Genomic DNA, 24729 nt, shown 5'->3' on the forward strand with positions numbered 1-24729 from the left:
AGAAAACAAACACATAATGAAAGGCATGAATAAAATATGAGCTCATTAAACAAAGGCAGGTACGCAGTTCGAAGTAACAAGGAAAAGGCAAATCTCAATCTACTTAACCTACCTAAATTCCAGCAACATGATTTTTCTGATTGCAAATCTGAAGGACAAAGAAGAGGCACGGTTTCAATTAAGTCCAAAAACAGAAACAACATAATTAATGCAAATTCATTGTTGCAGACTTACTTTGATTTGAGAATCTCATTTTGATAGACGTCTTCAACAACCTGAAGAAGAAAGCGTAATAATATATAAAGGTGATTATATAAAAAATAGTATAGAAATAGTTACACATGATCACGAGCATCATTATGAGTAATGCCTGCACTACTGAGCTATGAAAAGTTTAAGATGTGCACACGGGAACAACAGGCAGACATGGAGCATTTCAGCTTCATATACCATTTCTATCAGAAATCGATTCACATTAATCTGTAATGAGTGACAAGATGGTGCAAGATTCCTTTTACGTAAATCATACCTTAGAATCGAACGGTAGTTTATTCTTTGCGTGAGGAGCCCAATATTTATTTGAGAGCTAAAAAAGAGAAACAAGAAACAAACTATACATGTGAATACACAATCTACTGCAAAATGGAGGACACAGAAAATCAGTTCCATCATTACATCCAGATCAAACACTGACTTACAGAAGGCATGTAATAAACAGCACTCATGCTTTCTCATCAGAAAATAAAAAGCCTTTACGATCAGTTTCTTAAACAGAATTAGACGGTTTGTTCCATGACTGCTTCCACATTACCAATGTTTCATACAAGCTGAGAAGTGTACGATGTTAGTCAACTGCACAAATAGAACTATGCTAGGTTGTTGTTGCCTTTTGGCTACTCACTGTTTTTGGGCACCACAACGTTCATGATAAACCAATTTGATTGTGACACAGGTTTTACGCCAGATGCTGTTCCAGATGCAACCCATATCATTTTATCTGGGCTTGGAACCAACAGTGAGAGGGAATGTGTTGGTTCCCTGCATCAGGACCACCAGGGATAGAAACAGGACTTTAGGTAAGGTCCTTTTACACATTACACTATGTAACAAATTTTTACTCTTTTCTTGTTCTTGGGAAATAAGTGTTATTTCCCCATTCTTTGTAACCCAAATAAAGAGAAAAAACCCGTCTTAGCCATTAAAGTTTGGGTTAGTTTTGGGCAGTTAAATTAGTAAAATAGACTGATTTTGAGGTTTTCGTTCTCTTAAAAGCCCAAACCCAAACTTAAAGGGGCTTAATGGCTATTTTTTATCATTTCCCATCAAAAGTAATTGGAAAATGTCATTCACTACCCAGGAACAAAAACTGTGTTACATAGCGTTATTAAAACGTTACTGCATTCATATCACTTTTGAGACTTTTTTTTTAATCCTATCCACTTGCAAGTTATTTTTGCTGTCCTTTAAAGCTAAATAAAATCATTGCACTGAGGTATATTGAATGATCAGTGTTGTGCAATAGAGTGTGTTCTGTGCAGCAGGTTGCACTTCATGTTCTGATGTCATTCAGCTCACAAGACACTAGATATTGCATCCCACATCTGAGGAGCGACACGGGGCTCTGTTGTTCCATGCTGCGTGGTCTCTCAGCTCCACAAATCATCAATCTCAACTGAGCCACCAGGTCGTTTACATGAGCGCATCTTAAGAATGGCTCCTTCCTTAAATAAGGCTGTATAGTACAAAGATTCGGTACATTTACTGCAGTGTGTTAATTTTAGCAATTACGAGTGTAGGCTAGGAAAAGCTCTGAAGCTTGAAATGCATTTTGTAGCTGATGTGGGGCTGTTAAATGAAATGCGATTTGGTGTAATCAGTGATCGGTTTGTGCTTTAACTATGGAAAAAACTATTACTTTAAATACATTTTTAAATCACTGGTCAACTAGTATAAATGAAGGGTCATGCAGCCCCTACTCAGTTCAGCACTGATGCTGACATACTGGCATCGGACATGTGTGTGGTGTGGATGTAGTATAGTTATAGTATTATAGTGATATAGTTACAGTATTCACACACAATCTACAGTCTCTAACTATAACCACAAAGTGGCTAATTAACTGGGCAATAATTTAGCATTTAGAGGTTGGGCTGTTGCTAATTCAGTTGAATAAATGAGGTAAACATACAGTACAATGCTCTGGATGAGCATCACACACACACTGCCATGCTGGTGTCACTGCTCTGCAAGAATCCAAATAATATTTGGTCAGGAAAAGATGGTCCTGTGTTTGTCCTTTTCCACTTATGAAAATCACCTCATTGTGTGACTGCTTCTAAACATAATCCAGTGGTCAGGGGCCTTCAATTTGGTGTAGTAGCTTAGTGGTTAATGTGTTGGACTACTGATTGGGAGGTTATGAGTATAAATCCCAGGTCTACCAGGCTTCTACTGCTGGGCCCCTAAGCAAGGCCCTTAACCCTGAATTGCTCAGTTGTATAAAATGAGATAAAATGTAAGTCGTTCTGGATAAGGGCATCTGCCAACTGTAAATCTCATTAACCATAATGTTGTTTGTCTGCACTGTCTTGTCTTGTCTTCCTGTGCACTTCTGTTGTATGTCTAGTTCTTAAAGACTGCACCTTAAGTATAGTTTAATTTCTTTTATCTCTATCATAGCTCTATGTTTGTCTGTGTCACTGTACTTTGTCTGTGTTATGTGTAGCACCTTTGGTCTAGGAGGAACGTTGTTTCACTTCACTGTGTACTGTATCTGCTATATATGGTTGAAGTGATAATAAAGCTTCTTTGACTTTATCTCGTTCATTAGTTCTGTTAACCGTCTTGTTTTTGTCAAAGAACATAAGGATTGGAGTGTGGAAGATTGGAGCTATGTTCTGTGGTTGGACGAGTCAAAGTTCAACATGCTTGCATGGGATGGTGTCAGGTATGGTTGTAGGAGCATTTCAATACCAAATGCATGCATGGCACCATTAATGACAGCAGGGGGAAACATAATGGTTTGGAGATGCATGTCTGAGACAGGTGTTGGAAAGATCTACAAAGTTGCTGGCACTTCATACTTTCACATTTTGCAGAACATAATGTTGTCAAGTTTGGAGATCTTGGGAGATGATCTCAGACACACGGCAAGTGCAACAAAGGTGTTCCTTGCTGTCCAGCAGCTTGAATTCCTCAGGTGGCCTCCTCAGTCCCCTGACCTTGAATCCTACTGAAAAGCTTTGGGAAATTCTAAACCTGAATCGTGATAAGTCACACTCGTCATCCAATGAAGCTCAGCTTTGGGAAGAATGAGTGGAAGATTGGCAAAAAATTACACACAACACACACACAAAACTCACTGAGTTTTTGACTGGCTGCACAGAGAACTTGACTGGCTGCACAGAGTCCTGACCTCAACACGACAGAACACCTTTGGGATGAATTAGAGCGGAGACTTTGAGCCTTTCCAAAACTGGGACGTCTGCCTTTATATGCACATGACTTCGCAGCTATAACAGCGTCAACTCCGCTGGGAAGGCTTTCCACAAAGTTTAGGAGTGTGTTTATGGGAAATTTTGACCATTCCTCTAGAAGTGCATTTGCGCTGACGTTGGATGAGAAGGTCTGGCTCTCAGTCTTCACTCTAACTCATCCAAAAGGTGTTCTATGGTGTTGAGGTCAGGACTCTCTGCAGACCAGTCATGTTCCTCCACACCAAACTCGCTCATCCATGAACCTTGCTTTGTCCACTGGTGTGCAGTCATGTTGGAACAGGAAGGGGTCGTCCCCAAACTGTTCCCACAAAGTTAGGAGCGTGAAATTGTCCAAAATGTCTTGGTATGTTGAAGCATTAGGAGTTCCTTTCACTGGAACTAAGGGGTCAAACCCAACCCCTGAATCTAATGATTTGGAGGGGTGTCCCAAAGCTTTTGGCAATATAGTGTATATAACAGATGAGCAACAGTCAACAATTATTTAACTGCTACCCACTACTAACATCACCCACATGTTGGTGCACTTAATAAAAGTCCTGAATATCAGCTGTGTGACAAATCACGTCAATAAATAATAAAGAAATAAGCCGAGCTTTTTGGGTCACGTGGTCCAATTGATCCAATCAGATTAGAGAATTCTGGCGCACTATCAGTGATGGAGAGTAAATCCTCACCTGTGTAACATATTCAGCGTTAATCTGATCCACTGATGGCGCCGCCGTCTTCTTCACCCGCGCGTCCTTCTCCATCACTTCACCACTAATCCAACAACCTGAGGACATTTATTCAGTTCATTTACCAGCCACAACACTATCCACTTACAAAAAAGTGCACATATAAGCTCAATGCAGGACTTCAATAAGTAGTACACCGGCTCACTCCAGCTATCATTAGCTAGCAATGTTTGAATGGAATAAAGCAGACGCTAGCTTGGTTTCTCAAAGCTAATAGCTGTAATACCTATTAATAAATTACATTCAAATTTAAACTTCTGCCTTTTAATGTAACCTTTAGTTTATTAAAACTTTTAGTTGCCAAATACCTGTTTTACCAAGACGTCATTAATACGTTGTTAGCTCGTGGGCTAACATGTGTGAGCAAACAACTGCAGTAAAGCTTTCGGCGGTACGGTAGTCGTATGTCGTCAAAATAAAAGTCACATAATACGGCAACATAGAGAATAATAATAATAATAATAATAATAGAATGTTTTTGTAAGGTAAAATTGTACATTTATGGTAAAATGTATATACCCAGAAAAAATGAAAAAACAAAAAAACTTTTCACTGAGAACTTGCACTTCCTCTTCTTGTTTAGCTTTGTAGTGTTCTTAGACCATTACAGCACACTAGCGACATCTGCTGGTCAAATAATGGCAACACGAAATAATACGGGCTACGCGTTTACTGTGTATGTAAACCAGTTGGCCCTTGTCTCTGCCTGTCTGTCTGTCTGTCTGTCTGTCTGTCTGTCTGTCTGTCTGTCTGTCTATCTATCTATCTATCTATCTATCTATCTATCTATCTATCTATCTATCTATCTATCTATCTATCTATCTATCTATCTATCTATCTATCTATCTATCTATCTATCTATCTATCTATCTATCTATCTATCATTAGTCCTGACCTCAACCCGATAGAACATCTTTGGGATGAATTAGAGCAGAGACTGTGAGCCAGACCTTCTAATCCAACATCAGTGCCTGACTTCACAAATGTACTTCTAGAGGAATGGTCAAAAATTCCCATAAACACACTCCTAAACCTTGTGGAAAGCCTTCCCAGAAGAGCTGAATCAGTTAGCTGCAAAGGGCGGGCCAACTCCATATTAAAATCGTGTGCATGTAAAGGCAGACTTCCCAGTTTTGCCCTGGCTCTCAGTCTCCGCTCTAATTCATCACAAAGGTGTTCTATCGGGTTCAGGTCAGGACTCAACTCAAATCAATGATTTAGAGGGGTGTCCCAAAACATTTGGCAATATAATGTCTATTGTAATTTCACTTTGAATATCTGTATATTCTTATCTTTGAATAACTTATCTCTGAATTCTGAATTCTTATCTCTGAATATCTTTGAATAACAGTACCTGCATTTCATAAACTCTGCTGCAGCTGATGTTCGTTTCCTTAGCCTCTCTGTTGCCCCCCTCAAAGTTAGAGACCATTTACATTTTGGTGGACGAGCTTCTTTGTGGAATTGCATTTTGAAAGAATGGATTTAAATGTATACTGATTGACAGCTGAACCATTGAAACCCTGATATTTTTTTCAGAAGATTGTCCCAGACTTGATTTAACACTCTTCCCGATGCTATGTGTTTAGGTATATTTCTTTAACAAAACTCCAGGGCCTTCCAGGAACCAATTTATATTGAGTTGAGTTCAGTGACACTTTCATTGCACACAGATAGACTCCATTTAATAGCAGCTCATCCACAGGGACACAGCCACAGCATTTCTATCAGACCCTCAGCAAATATTAACCTTCATAAAGTAGTGACTCATTTTAAATTGTTCTGAAATGCCAATTACGTCACCGAAGGAAAAAAGTTAGTTGAAGCTGATTTGCTCACATTTTTAGGTCTTATGCAATCACTCACCTTTTATAGAGTTATTATTCCACCATTGGTCAAAAATGGGAATGTAAACAAGCTCTAATAGACATCCATTTGGGAGGAAATTTTTCCTGCACTCTGCTCCTTTTTTAGTGGAGGAGAGGGGGATGCAACAGTTAAGGGCTTGGTTGCCAGATTGGGGTAGTTTAAAAATACTCCCCCGCTTCCAATGTCTTGTTTTGTAGCATATAGAACAATTAGAATTAAAAATGATACATTTCTTTACAACGGCAGAGTGTAAGCATAGATGTACAGAACCATTGTATGATATATTGCAAAGATTGGAAGGGGAAAGTTTGTGACTGTGGAGTGACATTATGGAGTGGATAGCTGTTTGTATTTCAGAAATACTTTTTATTGAGCAAAGTATGAAGAAAACATCTCCATATCTTGATTTCTTTCTAATTTTGCTGAAGGTATTGTCAATGCTGGATGACTGTATCTGACCAATTCTCTACTGTGTATTATGGGCTTACTCTAAATAAAAAAGAAGGAAAAAAAAAAGCTCTATATAGCAGCCTACAGCGAGTCAAGAGTGATAACCTTAAAGCCTAAATTTGTTTGAGGATTAGTGTCTGTATTAATGGCCACCAAAACCTTTATGGTCACAAGCTTTAGCCGACTTCATCCAACTAATTGTTGTGACTTCTGATGGCAACTGGTGGCACCAAAAGTTATTTTAAACTAACTAATGGAAACATGACAGACACAAGCCCCAAATCTTTGAAGAAGAAGACGACGAAGAAGGCTTTATTTGTCACATATACACCGATCGGGTATTACATTATGACCATCTGCCTAATAACAGTGTTGTTGGATCGGACCACACGGCCTTCTATTTGCTCCCCACGTACATCAGTGAGCCTTGGCCGCCCATGACCCTGTCCTTGGACCACTTTTAATAGATACTGACCACTGCAGACCGGGAACACCCCACAAGAGCTGCAGATTTGGAGATGCTCTGATCCAGTCGTCTAGCCATCACAATTTGGCCCTTTGTCAAACTCGCTCAAATCCTTACTCTTGTCCATTTTCCCTTTTTCTAACACATCAACTTTGAGGACAAAAGGTTCCCTTGCTGCCTAATATATCCCACCCACTAACAGGTGCCATGATGAGGAGATAATCAGTGTTACTCACTTCACCTGTCAGTGCTCATAATGTTATGCCTGACCGGTGTACATTAAAGCACAGAGACAGTCTCTTCTTCGCATATCCCAGCTTGTTAGGAAGTTGGGGTCAGGGTCATGATACAGTAAACCCTGGAGCAGAGAGAGTTAAGGACCTTGTTCAAGGGCCCAAAAGCAGCAGTTTGGCAGTGCTGGGGCTTGAGCCTCAACCTACTGATCAGTAACCTTAAACTCCTGAGCCACCACTTCCCCCTTTTCAGCTGCTAAAAGGAAGACAAATCTGACAGACACCTACTTCAAATGTCATGCACATGCTCATAAGGAGGATCTCTTAAAATGAATACGGAGGCCTCACACGTGGCTCCGTAGTGGGTGGCTCCGCAGATCACCTCCATGTACACTTTCAGGATAGATGGAGACTGTCAATAATTCACAGAACTCACATCTGAGAACATAAACTCAAAGAGCACTTTATTAGGAACACCTGTACATTGACTCATTTATGTAGTTATCTAATGAGCCAATGGCATGGCAGCAGTGCAGTGCCTAAAAGCATGCAGCAGCTTCAGGTAATGTTCACATCACCTATTAGCGGAAATTGTAATCTCTATGATTTTTACTGTGGCATGATTGCTGGTACCAGATGGCAGGTTTGAGTATTTCTATATCTGCTGGGATTTTCACACACAACACTGTCTAGAGTTTCTTGGAATGATGCAATAAAGAAAGAAATCATCCAGTGAGCATCAGACCTGTGGCTGGAAACACCTTGTTGATGAGAGAGGGCAGAGGAGAATAAGCAGACTGGCTACAGTAACTCAGATAAGCATTCTGTACAATTGTGGTGAGAAGGAAAGCATTTCAGAATGCAGAACAATGATCCTTGAGCTACAAAAGACAATAGTCTGACAGACAAGAACAGGAAGCTGAGGCTGCAGTGCTCATAGACTCACCAAAACTGGACAAAAAAGTAGCCTGGTCTGATGAATCTCGATTTCTGCTGAGGCTCACAGATGGAAGGGTCCGAATGAATCAGCATGAATCCATGGACCCAACCTGCTTTATAATCATGTGGAGAAGGTTCTCTTGGCAAACTTGGGGCCTGTTAATGCCAATCAATCATCGCTTGAATGCCACAGTCTATTTGAATATTGTTGCTGACCATGTGCGTCCACGATTTTTCCCTTCTTCTAATGGCTACTTCCAGCATGATAATGCACCGTGTCACCAAACAAAAGTCGTCTCAAACTGGTTTCATGAACATGACCATGAGTTCGGTGCTCTCCAGTGGTCTTTCCAGTCAGAATCCAGTAGAACACCTCTTGGATGTACTAGAACAGGAAATTCCCAGTTTGAAAGTGCACCTGCAAAATCTGCAGGAATTACGTGATGCAATCATATCCACGTCTCAAAGGAATGTTTTCAACAACATGAAGAATTGAGGGTGCTTCGAGAGCAAAGGGAGGACCTATAGTGTCAGTATAATGTTCCTAATAAAATTTTAAACTACTCAGTTGGGGTTTGGTTGGGGATTTGCGCCGATGCACAACACCCGCAGACACAGGTGGCCTACTTGGGGAAGCCAAATCTCTGTGTCCATATGGGACAGCAGATCTGCTAAGGGAGGAAGCTGCCAGGGTGCTCAGACAAGCAGAGAAAGCAGCAGTGGAAAGAAAGGTAACCATCTCCAGGTCACACATACACAAGCTTTGTGGCCTAGTTGCTGAATCCTGCATAAAGGGGGGGAAAGATCAGCAGAAGATATAAACAGTTGGTGAGGCCAGTCATGGACCAGAGAACCCTTACCATGAAGTCTGTTCAGCTCTGACAGGAGAACCACAATCAGTGTTGCGTTAACTTGGCCACGAGACCTGATCCGTGATCATGAAGATGGAAAAGTTCTTAAAGTATATTGTATAAAACCGTATTCCGTATAGTGGATTGTATTCACCAGTAACAAATACGATCTATTACAGCCACACGAGGGCACCATACACCACTTAATACACCAATCTGCATACCCCCACCATCATCTATTCTAACTATCATCTATTAAAGGTGAGATTCCAAGGCTAGTGTTTTTTTCCCCCTATATTCCTATTCCATAATGAGGAAAGCCTACTGACGGATCTGTCTTATTATATCTTCCACCATCATTTCAACTGTGTAGTAATTGTGGATCATTATTTACCGTTGGCAAAATAATATTCATCACCAAAACAAATATTTGCATGTATTTACATTTGTTAAAAAAAAAAAGAAAGAAAAAGAAATAAAACGAATCAGTTGCAAAGAAAGGCAATAATCTCATGTGTAGGCAGATGATGTGCTGACAGAATAATAGGGATGAGACAGCAGATGTGCCATCTCTGCTCGTGTCTCACTGACTGACAGCCGGTTATTGTAGTTCTGGGTGGCACTGGACTATGCAAATTGTGGTAGATGTTGTTGACACTGAATGTGCAGGAGACACACTTTTAGAGCTTTACGTTACAACATCTGCCCCAAAATGTGCAACTGAAGAAAAGCAAGAAAGTCATACAGAACGTATGTATATGCAATCACCGTACATCCAATTCCATCTGCCTATCAATAACAGAATAACACTATTAGTGTGTGATTTTGTAGCGTAATGGATAATAGTTTGCTTTCTTGCCCAATGAATTCACCTGCTCAGATGTTAACAACAACTTTATTGTTAACTTAAATAGAAAACGTATAGAAAAGATCGATAGGTGCTAACGGGTGGCCATCTCAGGCAGGAAGAATAGCTGACCAATTGAGCACATCAATATATTTTCTGATGTTTGTGTGTGTGTGTGTGTGTGTGTGTGTGTGAGTGAAATGCAATTCAGGAGAAATTGATAATCGCTCTGTTTCATCACACAAAACAGAAGTGAGTATAGAAGAGCTAACCCTACAACCCTCTTCTATTAATCGCACCTTAAGAATCAATAGGGGCATAAAGAGATTTAATGTCTTTGGTTGCTTGCCTCTGATTGCCCATTACACAATAATAACACCTTCCTGACGTGAGGTATATAAAACAAACAATTCCCTCATTCACAAACAGAAACAGGCTGGAAATGAGAGAGAGAGAGAGAGAGAGACACAGTTGGCCACAAAGTCCTCACAATGACCCCCCCTCATACCAGTGACAGCTGCTGTTGGGCCCCAGTACAGGACACACTAGATTACTGGAACAAGCCATTACAACCAACACACACCCTGAGCATGTTCTGCTTCCGTGTACACATACACATTTACTGTGATTAGCTTAATGTTTGCTGGTGACCACCAACAGTCCAAGAATGCATAACTTTCACAAAAAAAATAGTTTTAACACACTTTGACACCTGAATTTAAGAAAACCAAAACAGCCTTACGTCATTTAAACGCATTTATCTTGCCTAATCGATTTCCCTGCAAATACTGTGGTAAGAACAGTCAGTCTGCTTTAAGATGTCTAAAACCTTGCTAGCTAAGTGTGATTTCATCATACGATGAGTGTCATGCTTTGATCAAGTTGTTGGATAGCTACTTGCCATAGGATAAACCTAATCAACTCGGTAATCAGATACCGTCTGTCAAAACGTCTGCCAGGTTCCTGCACCACAGGATGAAGGAAATCTTTCTATTCGATTTTTCTCTCTTTTCACTTTTCCCGATAATCAGACTTTAAAACGGTTTACAAAGAACTTTACTTTTTTATTTTTTTGCGGTTGAGATACATGCAAAAGAGATACAAAAGTTCAGTTCAGGAAACCTCTGTGTTTAGAACTGTATATAGTATGAAATGTGAAGCGTTTTCCCAGACCGCCACACAAACACAGATTGTTATTCAGTTCATTACTTACACTTTCAGGAACCATATCCACACCAACACCAACTCTTCCAGGTTTCTCTCCTCTAGGGTTTCTTTCTTTGTGTGTGTGTGTGTGTAAGATTCCTAATCTCTGTAGAGATCCCTTCAACTCAATCTTGTGAACTATATTAAAAACATAACCTACCACAATTACTGCTTGCACATTAATCATGCATATCAACAACTGGCTTTATTTTCATGTATAGACACGGTCTTACGGAAAAAAAACACCTATCTATTCCCAGCAATGTTGCCGACAGAGCAGAGCAGAACAGAGTGTATGGAACAGAGCTGGAGAGATGTGGATAAGGTAGAAGGTTATCCCTTATGCTGTGCAATCTTAAAAATAGGATAAGATCCATACGGTACAGGATGCTACTGTTTAGTCTTGGATTTCTTGAAGCTAAGCACTTTGCATAGTTATTCCACACAGTCTTGGTCCTCTCGTGATGTGTGTTAGTGAGTGCATATGTATTTTAAGGTGTTTAGTCAGTTTATATTAGAATAAATGGCCTGTGAGTAGTAAGACAAAGCTGTTTAACTGGACTTGGCGGATTAACTATGAAATGTCTTGGAGTTTATAAACCAGTCGTTTACCACTGGATGCTGGTGAGCTACTACCCCTACTACCAGTCCAGCTTGTGGTCATTGTCCTCCACTATGTGCTGAGCCAGCAGGAAAGGTGAAGAAGAGTGCGGTCCGGCAGCTCCAGCACAGGAACCAGCACCAGCGCCGGCCTTTTCGCACCCAGTCTGCTCTCTAAGCAACTCCGCAGCCCTGTAACACACAAACACACACACAAAACAAAGATTTAGCATGTCAACCCAAAATGCTCCTATTCAAATTCCACTCACCTCAGGGACAGGCATGGTCAAACAATAGCTGTCCCATTGGGGCTGCCCTCGAAAGGCAGGCTGCATTTAACCCTTCGACCGGGAAGCCCTAACAGTCCAAGATCATCACAGACTGTAACTAAGCTCCACACACTAGGACCCACAGACAATGTCTTCCATCTAATTCTTTTCTACATGTACTTTCTCAGATAAGTGATACAACTTCTTCAATATTACAGATGAACAGATTATACAATTTTATTCATAAGATTCTGTTCATACTACATGGCTATATATATAAACAGCCATCAGCCATTAATATTAATCTTCATTAACCGCTCTACATATTATAAATAAATTCAGCTGAAATACTAATACTTCCTTTTACTAATTAAAATTTTTTTACTGTTGGAAAGATAAAAGCCGATATTCTGTTGATTTTCTCCCCAAAGCTCCAGATTTTCTCCCCGTAGCTCCAGAGAGTTATTACTGAACCTTGGACCTAATAGTGCAAACTGCTTGAAGTGCTAATAGAGGCTCATTGTGGCAGAAATAATTGTGAAACATTGTGATTGACAGGACAGCTAAAATAACAGACTGGGCTTAGTTAAAAAATATCTTCCCAGATATTATTTTACTGCAAATTAAAATCGGATACATTTCTTCAAACAAAGGCAAAGTGTAAACACAGACAGTGTATCTATGATGTACAGAAATATTTCTACTGTAAGATATATTGCAAAGATTGGAAGAAGGAAAGAGAGATTATGAGGTGAATAATGTCTGTACATCAGAAATATGTTTTCACCACAATGATCCTGTTTCCCATACAAATTCTCCAGGAAGAAGACAAATGTGTCTCTCTTTTTGCAGTTCCTGATTTATTTTGGAATAGTTTCAAGTGCTTGGTGTGGTTTTTCAGATGTAATTGGGTTGGAAATTTCGCTGAAACCTGGCAATCTTGGTTGTGAAGACGGAGATGGGAATACATCTGCTGTGTCGACCACAGTTGAATAAATGTACATATAAAGTTGTTTAAAATGAGCTGCTGGACTGTACACTGGCTGGCTGTCAGCTCGAAGCTGCTTATTACAGGGTTACTCTAAAAATTCATTACATAGGAGCCTATAGCTTGTCAAATGTCCCACCAAAATCTATGACCCGAATGACTGAAAGCCCACATTCATCTCCCAAACTCTCACCCTCATCCAGTGGGTATTTACAACTTCAGTCTGATTACAAACTAGACTTCTAAGTGACCTCATACCATGAGGCGACAGGATGGCAATGCATATTCATGAAGTATACTTAAGTTAAATAGCTGAATGACACCATAATGTGAATAATGACCTAGACATCCAGAGGTCCTGTGACAAATGGGGGACATTGAAAGGGAAATTGAAACAGAAAGGTGAAAGCTCTTTTCAACACCACTTGATAAGCATTCTGCTCTTTCATTAAGAACAAAAGCAATGTGTCAAGCAAAGACTCAAAGAGCCCACACTGGGTAATTAACTCATATGCGCTGTGATTAAAAACAATACAGGTGACCGGGGGATTTTTTTTTTGTTTCTACGTTTGAGTGGAAAAAGTACTTTCTTATCTAAGCATGTGGTACACCCTGGGAAGTTGATTCCTTGTGAGATCAACAGTAGATTGCACCATGAACCAGGGACATCACATATACACTAATATCCACAAAAGAGTTGTGTTTGTGCCTCTTTTTTTCCCCCGACTAAAATTAGCCATTTAGTGGAACAGACAACGTGATATGCCGGGGGAAAAAAAAAGAAGAAGAAGAAGAAGAAGAAGAAGAACAGAACACCACACTTTTACTTGTATCAGTTCATTCTGTTCAATGCACTGGGATCCCAGTCGTCTCCTTTAGCCCTTAATTACCCTCTCCAGAGCCATTACACGCATCAGCACAGCCACCACATTAGCAGAGGAATAGGAGCCTAAGGCTTCTCGCGCGGGACAAAAAAAAAAAAAAAACCCTATAAGAATTCTCTTAAATCACTGCATGTTTTTTTTTTCTTACACCAATGAGTGCAAGCTCAATAACGGCAGTGAAACTGAATATTTTATTTTTTAAAATGCAACGCTGATCTTCAGTAAAATATAAAAACACAGATGGCACAGAAAGACACTGAGACTCTTTTTTTTGTGTGGAAATGCCAGCTCTGGTGGGCCTAAAGGGCTTCTAGTGGGGTTTAGCTGTGCTACAGTGCACTTCAAACTGTTTCAAATGAAGTGGTAAACGGCCGTGCAATTAGCAAGCATCGGCTCATGAAAATTGTTTAGATTGAGGTGAGTGATCATTGTGGCTGGAAGGACGAGCAATCAGCAGCTAAGCTGTATTTACGGGGTGAGAGCTGGAGCAAAGTTAAAGCTTGTGCTTAACAGAATAGAAGATTTACTTGTTCTACTTCAATCACCATAAAAGAAAGGGGCAGGTAATCGACAGCAAGGTGTGATATGTATAAGGGCGTGTTTTGTTGTTTAATTGCATTTGAATTACCAAATATTAATATAAGAAACTAAACATGCATAGATCACAATTGTACACTTAAATAAAATACAGTGTGAATATGAGTGCTGCATAGCACATAGGACTGATACTACTCTCACATGTAGTAGAGCCATCTCTCGAAACTAAAATAACTAAACAACTAAAATCTGTGACATCACATTTTTGGTTTACAAAGGTCAACCTAAATAAACAATGAAGACAGTTACCTTTTAATTCTTAACCCTTAATGAATTGTTAAAGGCTATGAATAATTAAAACTATAAGTGGTGGTTATGGTTTGTTTCGTACTAGCGCTTCCTGTCACCGCTAGCACACTGGACTCTGAACAGATGAGACACATCTGGTTTAAGTTTGACATGGGGAGAATTAAACACATGCTTCTTTGTCCATTTGGTTTTCATGGTCAACCAAACCAAACAAGGAATATAAAATGGAAAAAAAAAAAATTGTGAAAACTCTAGCTTGACTTAATGCCTCTTGCCCTGTAGCTAGTCTCTGGTCTGATTAGTTATCTTCCAATTAAATAATCTATAATAATAAAAGCATGCAATTGGATAAGCAGAAGCCAAGCTGGTTCACAGCCAGTGTTTTTCCTCATATGTTTATTTGCAGTACTCAGTCTGCGAAAATACTTAGCTGGATCTGCATCTGGACTGTAAGCCATTATAAAAGTTATGAAATAGAATTACAGACATAATGACAACATGCTTTATGATCTGTATTCATGAAATTAGTATCCTGTTCCCAATGAATCCTCGCACCAATGTTCAGACTGTGGCCACTAGCATAGATCTGATGTATCACATGGAGCCTTACACCCCGCATCACTGGTTAAAAGACACGTTTATTTACCCGCTCAGGATTTCTTACACGGGGGCTCTGACCCGTGAAGCAGGCCCGTGGCTCTCTTCTAGGGCATGAGTGTCTACAATGCAAAGAGAACTGATTCCACTTCAATGACAGGTTAATAGATGCATTCAAACATACGCTAGAGAGCAATATCCTGTATAAACATGATGATGAAGGTCACTGCCAATGAAAATGTCTATGAAGCCTTTCAGTCATTCAGGTCATTTATCTGTCTAATAGTACTAACTCAAGGTGACTTGACTTGTATAATCTTGAAAATATTTTGTATGGAACGTGCACAAGTGAATGTCTTTAATATCATCTTGACTGAACTTACAAAACCTAAACCCAGTGCCAGGTAATGATGCAATGTCAGTAGTGATGTCATACCAGTGAAGACTGTTCATGAAAATCTGTGTCTTTGTCCAAAATGCTATACAGTGGAACCTCGGCATACGAATGCCCTCCTTTACAAGGAATGATGCTGATCACTACGTGATGTAGTGATGTCATACCAGTGAAGACCAGCTTAAGAATTGAAATTTTGCAAGAAATTTGCATCGCCATACAAAGCATTTTCAGCATACGAACGAACCGAACCGAATGGCGGTTAAGTTGCTTGTACGTCTGGGAGCCGTTGAAAACTTGTTAGCGTCAGTGGAAAGCCAAGCGAAGCCAAGCGAAGTGAGTTCACGGATGTTACGAATGTTATGAAAGCTGTTTTGAGTCAACCCACGTTACCTTCGGCATGCATTCAAAAGCTATGTGATTTTTCATGTGTTTTTTGGTCACATGGGTGGTCTGTTCTATTTTTATCCCAAGCTTGATGGCACGACTTCCTGTGAGGACCTTTGACATGGAATGCTTGGCTTGGGTCAGTTCTTTGTAAGCAGCCATACAGTTTACCTACGCTAATATTTTTGAAAGGATTATCTGCATTTACATTTACGTAATACAAATTTTTTCGCCTCAAGAACTCGCCTCCAGAACGAATTCAATTCGTATTCCGAGGTTCCACTGTACTTTACCACCGGCCACTTTAAAAGAAACACCTGTACATTAATTATATAATCCAATCAGCCAATCATGTGGCAGCAAAGCATTGCATAAAATCATGCAGATAGTAGTCAAGAGCTTCTGTTAATGCTAATAACAAACATCAACAAACAAACTAAAGCTCTTGGCCTGTATTTGTACAGTTTCCACATAATTTGTTGATTGATTATTTGCATGAATGAGCATGTATTCCTTTTAAAGTGACCAGTGAATGCATGCCTTCCAGCTAAATGCAGATGGTTATATAAGAACACTAAACATCTGGGGGTGGGGGTGGGGGCACAAAAAACAAAACACACTCAGACAAGTCTGTTCTTATTTCTATTCATCATCTGTGACCATAATTTTCTTTCCCACAATAATAAGTTACAGTTAGGCATAAACGTGACAGTAAAATCTCAGCTTTGGCTTAGGTTCAAAACTCTGATTGTTTCCAAGAGAATCCAACAACTGTGCCAAATTGATGAATGTTGTTGTTGTTCTTTTCTAGGGAACACAAGAGCACTTTTGGGAGGTGAGAAAACATTTATTCTAAAGAAACATCCAGGAAGAGGATGAGAGGTGCAAAATAAATGTGAGTTGTTTTGACATAAGACCTTAGACACAATATTGTACAACTGTACAATGCACAGTGAAATGCATTTTAGTAATTTAGCTGTTCTTTCCTTGTTATTTAAAATAGCACATGATCCAGCACGTTAGGTTTATTTATTTATTTATACTGTGCACCAACCGTTACTGCAACTACAGCACTAAACTGAGGTCATGGAATTAAGTTGGTTATTCGCTCCACGGTTAACCCTGTGATCTGAAATTCAGGGCTCTGTAAGTTATGAATATGCCTCATATAGCTGCCGTATATATTGCATTTATGTGAATCACAGTGTGAAAGAAAAGACTTTCAAAGTACGTGCTATCTTAATTTGGCTGAATATTTATCATTTAAAATAGTGATTTACATATCTGCTGCATAGAGAGAGTACGCTTACCTGCAGAGAGCTCAGTGGCTAACTTATTGCTGTCCTTGTAGAAGATTCTGGTGCATAAAGGAGACAGTGTCTTCTCCATCTGCTCTAGAGCTTGTTGGAAGGAGGTGCTCACAGCCCCCAGGATGCCCTCTGTGCCCATGTACTCTGGTGTTGTGCATGACTCATGCAGGGACACACTCAGGGACAGAGTGGCATAAAGGAGGGTACTGGACTGCAGCACCTGCCAGTGGACAGAACCTCCTGGGATCTCAGAGGTCATCTGACAGGAAGTCCTCTCTGCAGGCTCGTCCTGCACGGCAATGACATGAAGTTCCACTGCTGCTCCTCTGGGCAAAGAGGGCATCACGGAAACAACCAGAAGGGGGCATTGAATCTCTTCTACTCCATAACATACGTCCTGCAACACAACATACACTGAGTAAGTGAACTGTTTGTGTGTGTGTGTGTAAACTATATAAAAGGTTTGCTTAAAGACCATGATAAAATCAGTATGTCAATCATACCAGGGTGATGCCTGAATATGCTCGCGCCTGTTTTCTTAACATTAAGCATCCACACTGAAAATCTTCTCCATTTTTAACAAGACGTCCTAGACATGCAAGGGTCCTTGTACACCACCTCGTCACACACACCTCTATTAGAAACCTGCCGTGATGGCTTTAAATGTTGTAATCTGTAGAGTTAAAATCTCCTTTCTCTCGTCTGGGTGTGGGCCATTATCGCCCCCGAAACGTCTTCTGCCTGCGCTCGCTACAATGTACCTCTCAAATAACACTGCGGCCGCCTCATCTGCTAATGGGGGAGAAATGAGCGTTTTATAAAACAGTCATTTCGTCTGGAGTCGATAGGGCAAAAACACTTAACCCCCTTTTCAATTTGCCGGATCAATTTTCATCCACTTACACCCCACTCCGTGAGTGCAGAATAATGACGGGTTACATACACTTTATTTTGAAATTCACTCAAAAACCTAAGAGAAAAGTCTTTGACAGGAGCAAGAGCAGCATTTTGAAACCATTTCAGATGCCCCCCAATATGATCCAATCCTCCGTCTGCATGAATGCAGCACTTATCTCGAGATTAAACTTTAGCAAAGGCCTAATTGTGTATCGGCAGCAAATCAACAACAAATCGCTCTGAGTGCATGACAACAAATAAATGCTAGAAGTGTGTGAGCATGTGCGAGTGTGTGTGCGTGTATGTGTGACTGAGGTGCTTTGGTTAACTCGGATGATGTGTCGGCTCTGGGCGCTGTGACGGTGTATATGTATTGTTTGTGTGTTGATAAATGTTAGGCGAGCGCTTTACGTGACTGGCTGGAGGGGTCGAGCTCGGCACTTGTCAATAGTCATTGAGTGGAGAGGGAGGGCTGAGGGTGGATGGAGGCGTTAGATGTTGGAGTGAGGCCTTGTTCACCCAGGCTTAAAGGCCAGCCCTCAGGCCCTCGCTATGCATCCTCCACCAGCTACGCCCTCACAGGTCACTACCTTCGAACACTCTAAACTTTCAGACTCTGACTTGTCTCAGGCTGTTAAATCATTGCTCCCTGTTCCCTCGCCTCCTCTTTATTTTATTATTTTTCCTCTCCACCTCTCTGTTAGACGGGAGCCTGGCTTTTTTTAGACGGCAATGCGAAAACGCTCGGCCGCCTAACACTTGTGCTTGATGACAAAACATTTATTAGATTAATCCAATAAAATAAAAAAAGGTGACAAAAGTTGATATATGGCACGTCTGAGAGCTCAGGGACGGCATGAGCGCAAGGGGCCCTTTTAATGCACTCTGTCTATTAGTTCATTACAGCTTTCCTCTCCCGCTTGTTTACTCTCTCCGGATTTCTTTCTTTAGCGTGCGCGATCGTTTTCAGGACTCTGTGATCAGAGTGGCCCTTTTTGCCTTTGTGTTTGTTTTTCCCCATTGCTTCTTCTTGTACGCCTTCTCTCTTGCTCTCTTTGCTCCTAGAGCGTGAAGTGTGTTTGAGACTGAGTGGAGGAGGGAGAGGCGTGCGAGTGGAACAATAAACACCATCATAAGGAATTGGTGTAAAGCCGTTGAACAGCGGGGAGCTGATGGGGGCTGGATGCTTAGGCAGTTCCCCTACATTTCCTGCCCAGCGGGAGGCCTTCGTCGAGTGGACTCAGTAGCTGCAGTTTGTATAATATTCCCTCCCGCTCACTTCCCTCAGAACTGGTCACTTGCTTAATACTGAGCCGCTGTCTCAGTAGTGAATAAGCCTTGAAATACACAGATAAAACAATTCCAAGTAATAGAAGCACAACAAAAAATAAAAACATGAAGCCAACACAAGAGCTGAAATCAGGCCGACATTTTAAAACATTTTTTAGTTTTATCCTTAAATCTGTAAACTATCATAGTATTTACAAGTTCAGTTCATATAAAAAAACAAATCGGTATATCCCACACTCATACACACTTCAGTATTGCAACACACACACACACAGATCAACTTCACCATGCTCCCAATTAACCCTGTGAGCTTTCTCATCCACCTGATTAGAGAAATTATGAACGCACCGCAACTACATGGCTGTCTGCGGTGACTAGAAGCGCACGTTGTCATGTTTCTATTAAAGACTCTTCCACTTGGATCACTCGGAGCGCCGTAAACTGCGCTGGAGGTGAATGCGATAACTGTTTTGTGCCGAATCCATACAGGAAAAAAAAAAGAAGACGAAGACTCGATAGTGTCACATGAGTGCACTGAATTTTCTAACAGAAGTAAAACATCTCCTTTGTGCTTACCCATCCAAACAAACAAGACAGGACATCTGGTATGTAAACAATTGTTAGTGATCAATCCAAACCAGTCACAGCACAGTAATGATCGGTTGTGCCTGAACGATGGTATTGAAAGGAAAAAAAAAACACACCACAGAGCATCAGAAAAGGTGTGATTTCGGTGTCTAACGGTGTCATTACTAAAGCATGTCTTTAAAAAAAAAAAAAAAAAGGTCAGATTGAAAAACATCTGCACTCGTGACATCTGTCAGCGTCATATCATTCGACTGTATTCTTAGATATAGCACTAGCTGATAAATAAATATGCAAAATTAATTCATTCTGTTGGAATTCACCTTGCGTAAAGAGTGTAATTAAAAGTTGCTGCTTACAAAATATATATTTGATAGCTTGGTTTTATTTTTGTCTCTTTTAAAAGCTTATTTCAATGTCCACTGAAAGTCTTCCTACCTACCTTTACATTTACAACCTAATCTACTTCAGGAAAAAAAAACATTACAGGCAAACTTGAAAGAATTTCCAACAATTTTGACTTTGATTATCAGCATCATCCCACATTAGCATCAGCATCTCATCACAGCTCTTAAACACTAGCCTCTTCACTCATTCGATTGCTGTTCAATGATCACGGCCAACATCGGTAGGGAAATAATCGCTGATTCATTCAGTCTTGTTCTGCTGACAGTTTATTAGGGTATTTAAACCTGTTAAAACCTTGTAAGTGCTTTTTGGCGAAGCAAGCGAGAGTGTAAGAGACAATTTGAGAGTCCACTGTGTGGAAAAATCTGACTAAATAAAGATTTAGAGGTGTTTAGACAAACTGAGTGTATTCTCTGGTGCTGTGGTTAAACTGGCTTGTTACCCAGTGATCTTTGCAGCAGATCAGTGAGGCAAGGTTAGAATAAATAAAAAAACATTTCCATGCCCTTTTGGTAAAATATACTGACAATTTCTTAAAGCACGGTCGGCAGAAAAACTCCGATATGGTTCCATTTAATACAATTCCGAATGTTTTCCATAAATTTAGCAATAGCAACACTGATGGGTTTTCCCAAACCGCCACATGTTGTAGTTTAACACTCGCCAAGTTCACACAAACCTTTCACACATCTAATATAACCTTCACTGCTGGCACTGGAACAAACACTGTATCACAAGTGAAAAACACCGCAAACTGTCGTGCCATTTTTGCATTAATGATCATTTCTATCCCAAGAGAATTGACTAGAGAATGGCTAAACAGTAGACAGGTGGCTGATTGAACACCTTAGATGGCTCACTTGATGTCCCACTAACTCAAAGTCTCTTCCTGTCAATCCTCCTTTCCACTGAGCTACCTGATGGGACGTGCCTCTTTCCCCTCAGCACTCAGGCCTGTCATCGTTTCAAACTTGTGCGTTGAGGTCAGCACGGAGGCCAGGAGAGGGCTAAACGTGGTGACAGTGCATCCTTTATTTAAAGCTCTCTTTCCTGCTCCCTCAGCTCCACTGATTACCAGAGGAGGAGCAGCCGAGAGCGCGAGCCTGCAGCCTTTATTAGCCATGTGGAGGTGGAGATCGCAGAGGGAGCAGGCAGGGGGGGGCTGGGGGTGGGGGAGATAAGCTGCTCTGAGGTTTCAGCGACGCTCCAAAAAAGGGACTGGGGATTAAGCAGGCTCTAAGGAAGACATCTGTCTTGGAGCCAGACTCTGTATTATCAAAGACGTCAGCGTTTCCCACAGCATCAACTTTTCATGAGCGTTCATTCTGGTAAATATGAGCAACTTCTGCCTCCTTTTCCAGCGGGGTGGCACAGAGGGATGGTGAATTCCATCAGAGAGATATATTTAACCATTTTACTCCACAATAAAGTGTGTGAAGGCTTAAGCATTTCTGATTTATAATATGATCTGTGGTTGCCAGTTTATTAGGTACAGCAAATGCTGGTGTGCTTTATACACTCACTATACTAAAGCTGAAAACAGTCCACTAATCAAATAACATCTGGACTGTAGTGGACCTGTGGTGGTCTATTAAATAATGGAAACATATACAAAGTGTACCTTATAAATTGGTCAGTGAGTGTAGACACCTGCTCTATCAATTACACTCCTAATTGTTTTTAACCTTCTGTGGTAAGTAACCAAAAAATACTATTATACTGGACAACTTAACTAAACTCAGCTAATTGGTAGATAGCTTGTATTGATTCTTGTGCATTAAATCACAAGGTTCATTAAATGTCTGACCAATCAGAAAGTGCGCTAAAAATCTTTGTTTCCGAAACACACATCATGATCCTCTGGATAAGACGTGCGATACCGTTATGCATATTCCCGCTATAAATACGTTTGATATTATGTAAAATTATGATTCCCTTAACGAACATTATTTACTCGATTAGTTAACATGAAACTACTTAAATTGGCAAACGCACACGATTCTTCTTAAACTCCTACCAGTGAAGACGTATGTAATTACTTTCTATGACAGCTGTACCCATGTTTGATGCACATGAATCGTTGAGTGCTTTGACTGATTGCACATTTTGATGTCACATAATGCGTCTAAGCCCAGATCTGTAAACAAAAACTGTTCATTTTGAAAAATTGCAAGCTCCTCTGAAGATCGTGGAGTTTGCATGATTTTGCATTCATTTCTGCAATAGCAAAATTGTGAAATCCTGGCAAGATTGATTAATACACCACAAGTTATGTTAACACATGCATTAATTTATGTTTCTTTAAAATACATGCATTAACGTTTGGCCTATAACTAAAAATAAGTCCAAATAAATGAGCAAAACATTAATTATAACACATTCCTCATTATTGATAACTTTGCTGGACTCGAGTGTAAATACTGGAGCTTGTTTTTCAGCCTCATTTCCCAAATTTAACAAACAACCACAAACATGTTAATGAAGGTGTTGGTTCTCTTTGGTCACTGTCATTGTGCACAGCATCCCATGACTATAGCTAATTATTTTTAAACCAAAATCACATCCATGAAGAGTTATAGTATTAAATAAATATTACTGAAGACCAATTAACAAGTTTAAATGATAGCAATTGTTTTGAAAAATGTTTCATGACTCATTGAGGGAACTGCAATAAAATGAGTGGATAATAAGAATGATCAATTAGAATGAGTGGAGAAATGTCACGTTGAGTAAACATCACCCTACAGGGCATGGCTAATGATGCTCACCTGGTCTTGAGGGTCCTGTATCTTATCTTGCCACACCTTCCTGACAGCTGGTATGTGTGTAAGGTCTGTGACATAGCAGTGTGCCTGCAGTGTGTGTCCCAATGTGAGACTAGCACTCATGGCACGCAGCACTTTCTCCATGTGGCTGTAACACAGCTGGGCCTGGGAGCCTGGGCCCGCCCTCAGCAGCTGCATGGTGCAGGGGACCAGAGCGATCTGACCTGCACAGAACACGGCCTCATCCACCTACAACACACACCATTTGCAAAATCACTCAGCTTATGGAACATCTACTTAATACAACATTTACACACAATACAAGAATCCATTAGATAAAGCAAACCAAAGGAGACCTGTCTGAGGCTTAGTATCATCTACTAGTTTCATGAAAAAGTGGTTTCACAAGTTAAAGAAAATATAAGTGCACTGTTATTGTGTATTCTTGTGTTGAACAAAGATAACAAAATTTTCCACCTGGATAATCATTTTTTTCCCCTGAACTGTTTATAGTTCTGTATTATACCACACTTCTGATTAATTCTATAATCTGTATATATTGTGCATTTTGTGTATCTGTCCTGTACTGTTTCCTATTGTCTGTTTCCACTGTCTTTTTGTCTTGCACTGTTTGTACCAGGTTGCACTTTATGTAGCTAGGACAACTTACTTTCTGTCCTTAGCTCTGTGGTGTTTTGTAGCTCTATGTTATGATGTTTTTATGTAGCACCAGGGTCCTGGAGAAACGTCTCATTTCACTCTGTACTGCGTCAGCTAGATATGGTTAAAATGACAATAAAGCTTCTTGACATGACTTTTGAGGTGACTTCCAGCAAGATTTATACTAATATGATAAATCAGTTTTATGTTCTATAGTAACTTGCACATGGACCTGTATGGCAGTTCCTCCACACAAACAGAATTAAAAACAACTGTTGTTACGGTGATGGTGTAAAGAGACATTTTTGAATGGACATTCTGATGTCAGTACTTTAAAACCATCAGAGGTAAAGCTGTAAGTTTTCAGATATGGGATATGAGGATAGAAGAGTTTGCCTAATATTGTGGATGTTCCCCCTGTTCTGCCAAAACAGCGCTGAACCACTGAGGCATGGACTCCACATGACCTCTGAAGGTGTGCTGTGGTATCTGGCACCAAGACATTAACAGCAAATACTTTAAGTCCTGTAAGTTGTGAGGTGGGGCCTCCATGGATCAGACTTGTTTGTTCAGGATATTCCACAGATGCAAATGGCAGGGTGTATTATCCTGCTGTAAGGGGCCACAGCTATTAGGGAATACTGTTGGCATGAAGCGCAGTCCTTGATTTGCAGCAATGTTTAGGTAGGTGATGTCTGTCAAAGCGACATCCACTTAAATGCCAGAACCCAAGGTTTCCCAGCAGTACATTGGCAGA

The 24729-nt window shown here is 40.4% G+C and overlaps 2 protein-coding genes across 4 annotated transcripts in view; both read right to left on the reverse strand.

Moving 5' to 3' along the window:
* The window catches only part of aqr (aquarius intron-binding spliceosomal factor), a 42909-nt gene extending 38229 nt beyond the window's left edge, over window positions 1-4680 (reverse strand). Inside the window, exons 1-5 of the mRNA XM_058398380.1 lie at window positions 4540-4680; window positions 4172-4269; window positions 530-586; window positions 235-275; window positions 113-148 (exon numbers count right to left, since the gene is read on the reverse strand). Of these exons, the coding sequence (XP_058254363.1) occupies window positions 113-148; window positions 235-275; window positions 530-586; window positions 4172-4246 (209 nt within the window). The 5' untranslated portion in view covers window positions 4247-4269; window positions 4540-4680. The remainder of the gene's footprint in view (window positions 1-112; window positions 149-234; window positions 276-529; window positions 587-4171; window positions 4270-4539) is intronic.
* A 6249-nt stretch (window positions 4681-10929) lies between these two features.
* The window catches only part of dph6 (diphthamine biosynthesis 6), a 111574-nt gene continuing 97774 nt past the window's right edge, over window positions 10930-24729 (reverse strand). For all 3 annotated transcript variants that reach the window (XM_058398382.1, XM_058398381.1, XM_058398383.1), the window contains 3 exons: window positions 23316-23561; window positions 17368-17764; window positions 10930-11884 (listed from right to left, as the gene is read on the reverse strand). In XM_058398382.1, coding sequence (XP_058254365.1) covers window positions 11766-11884; window positions 17368-17764; window positions 23316-23561 — 762 coding nt within the window. In that variant the 3' untranslated portion in view covers window positions 10930-11765. The remainder of the gene's footprint in view (window positions 11885-17367; window positions 17765-23315; window positions 23562-24729) is intronic.

The sequence above is a fragment of the Hemibagrus wyckioides genome, linkage group LG09 (assembly GCF_019097595.1).
Source record: "Hemibagrus wyckioides isolate EC202008001 linkage group LG09, SWU_Hwy_1.0, whole genome shotgun sequence".
In the NCBI taxonomy this organism is placed as follows: domain Eukaryota; kingdom Metazoa; phylum Chordata; class Actinopteri; order Siluriformes; family Bagridae; genus Hemibagrus; species Hemibagrus wyckioides.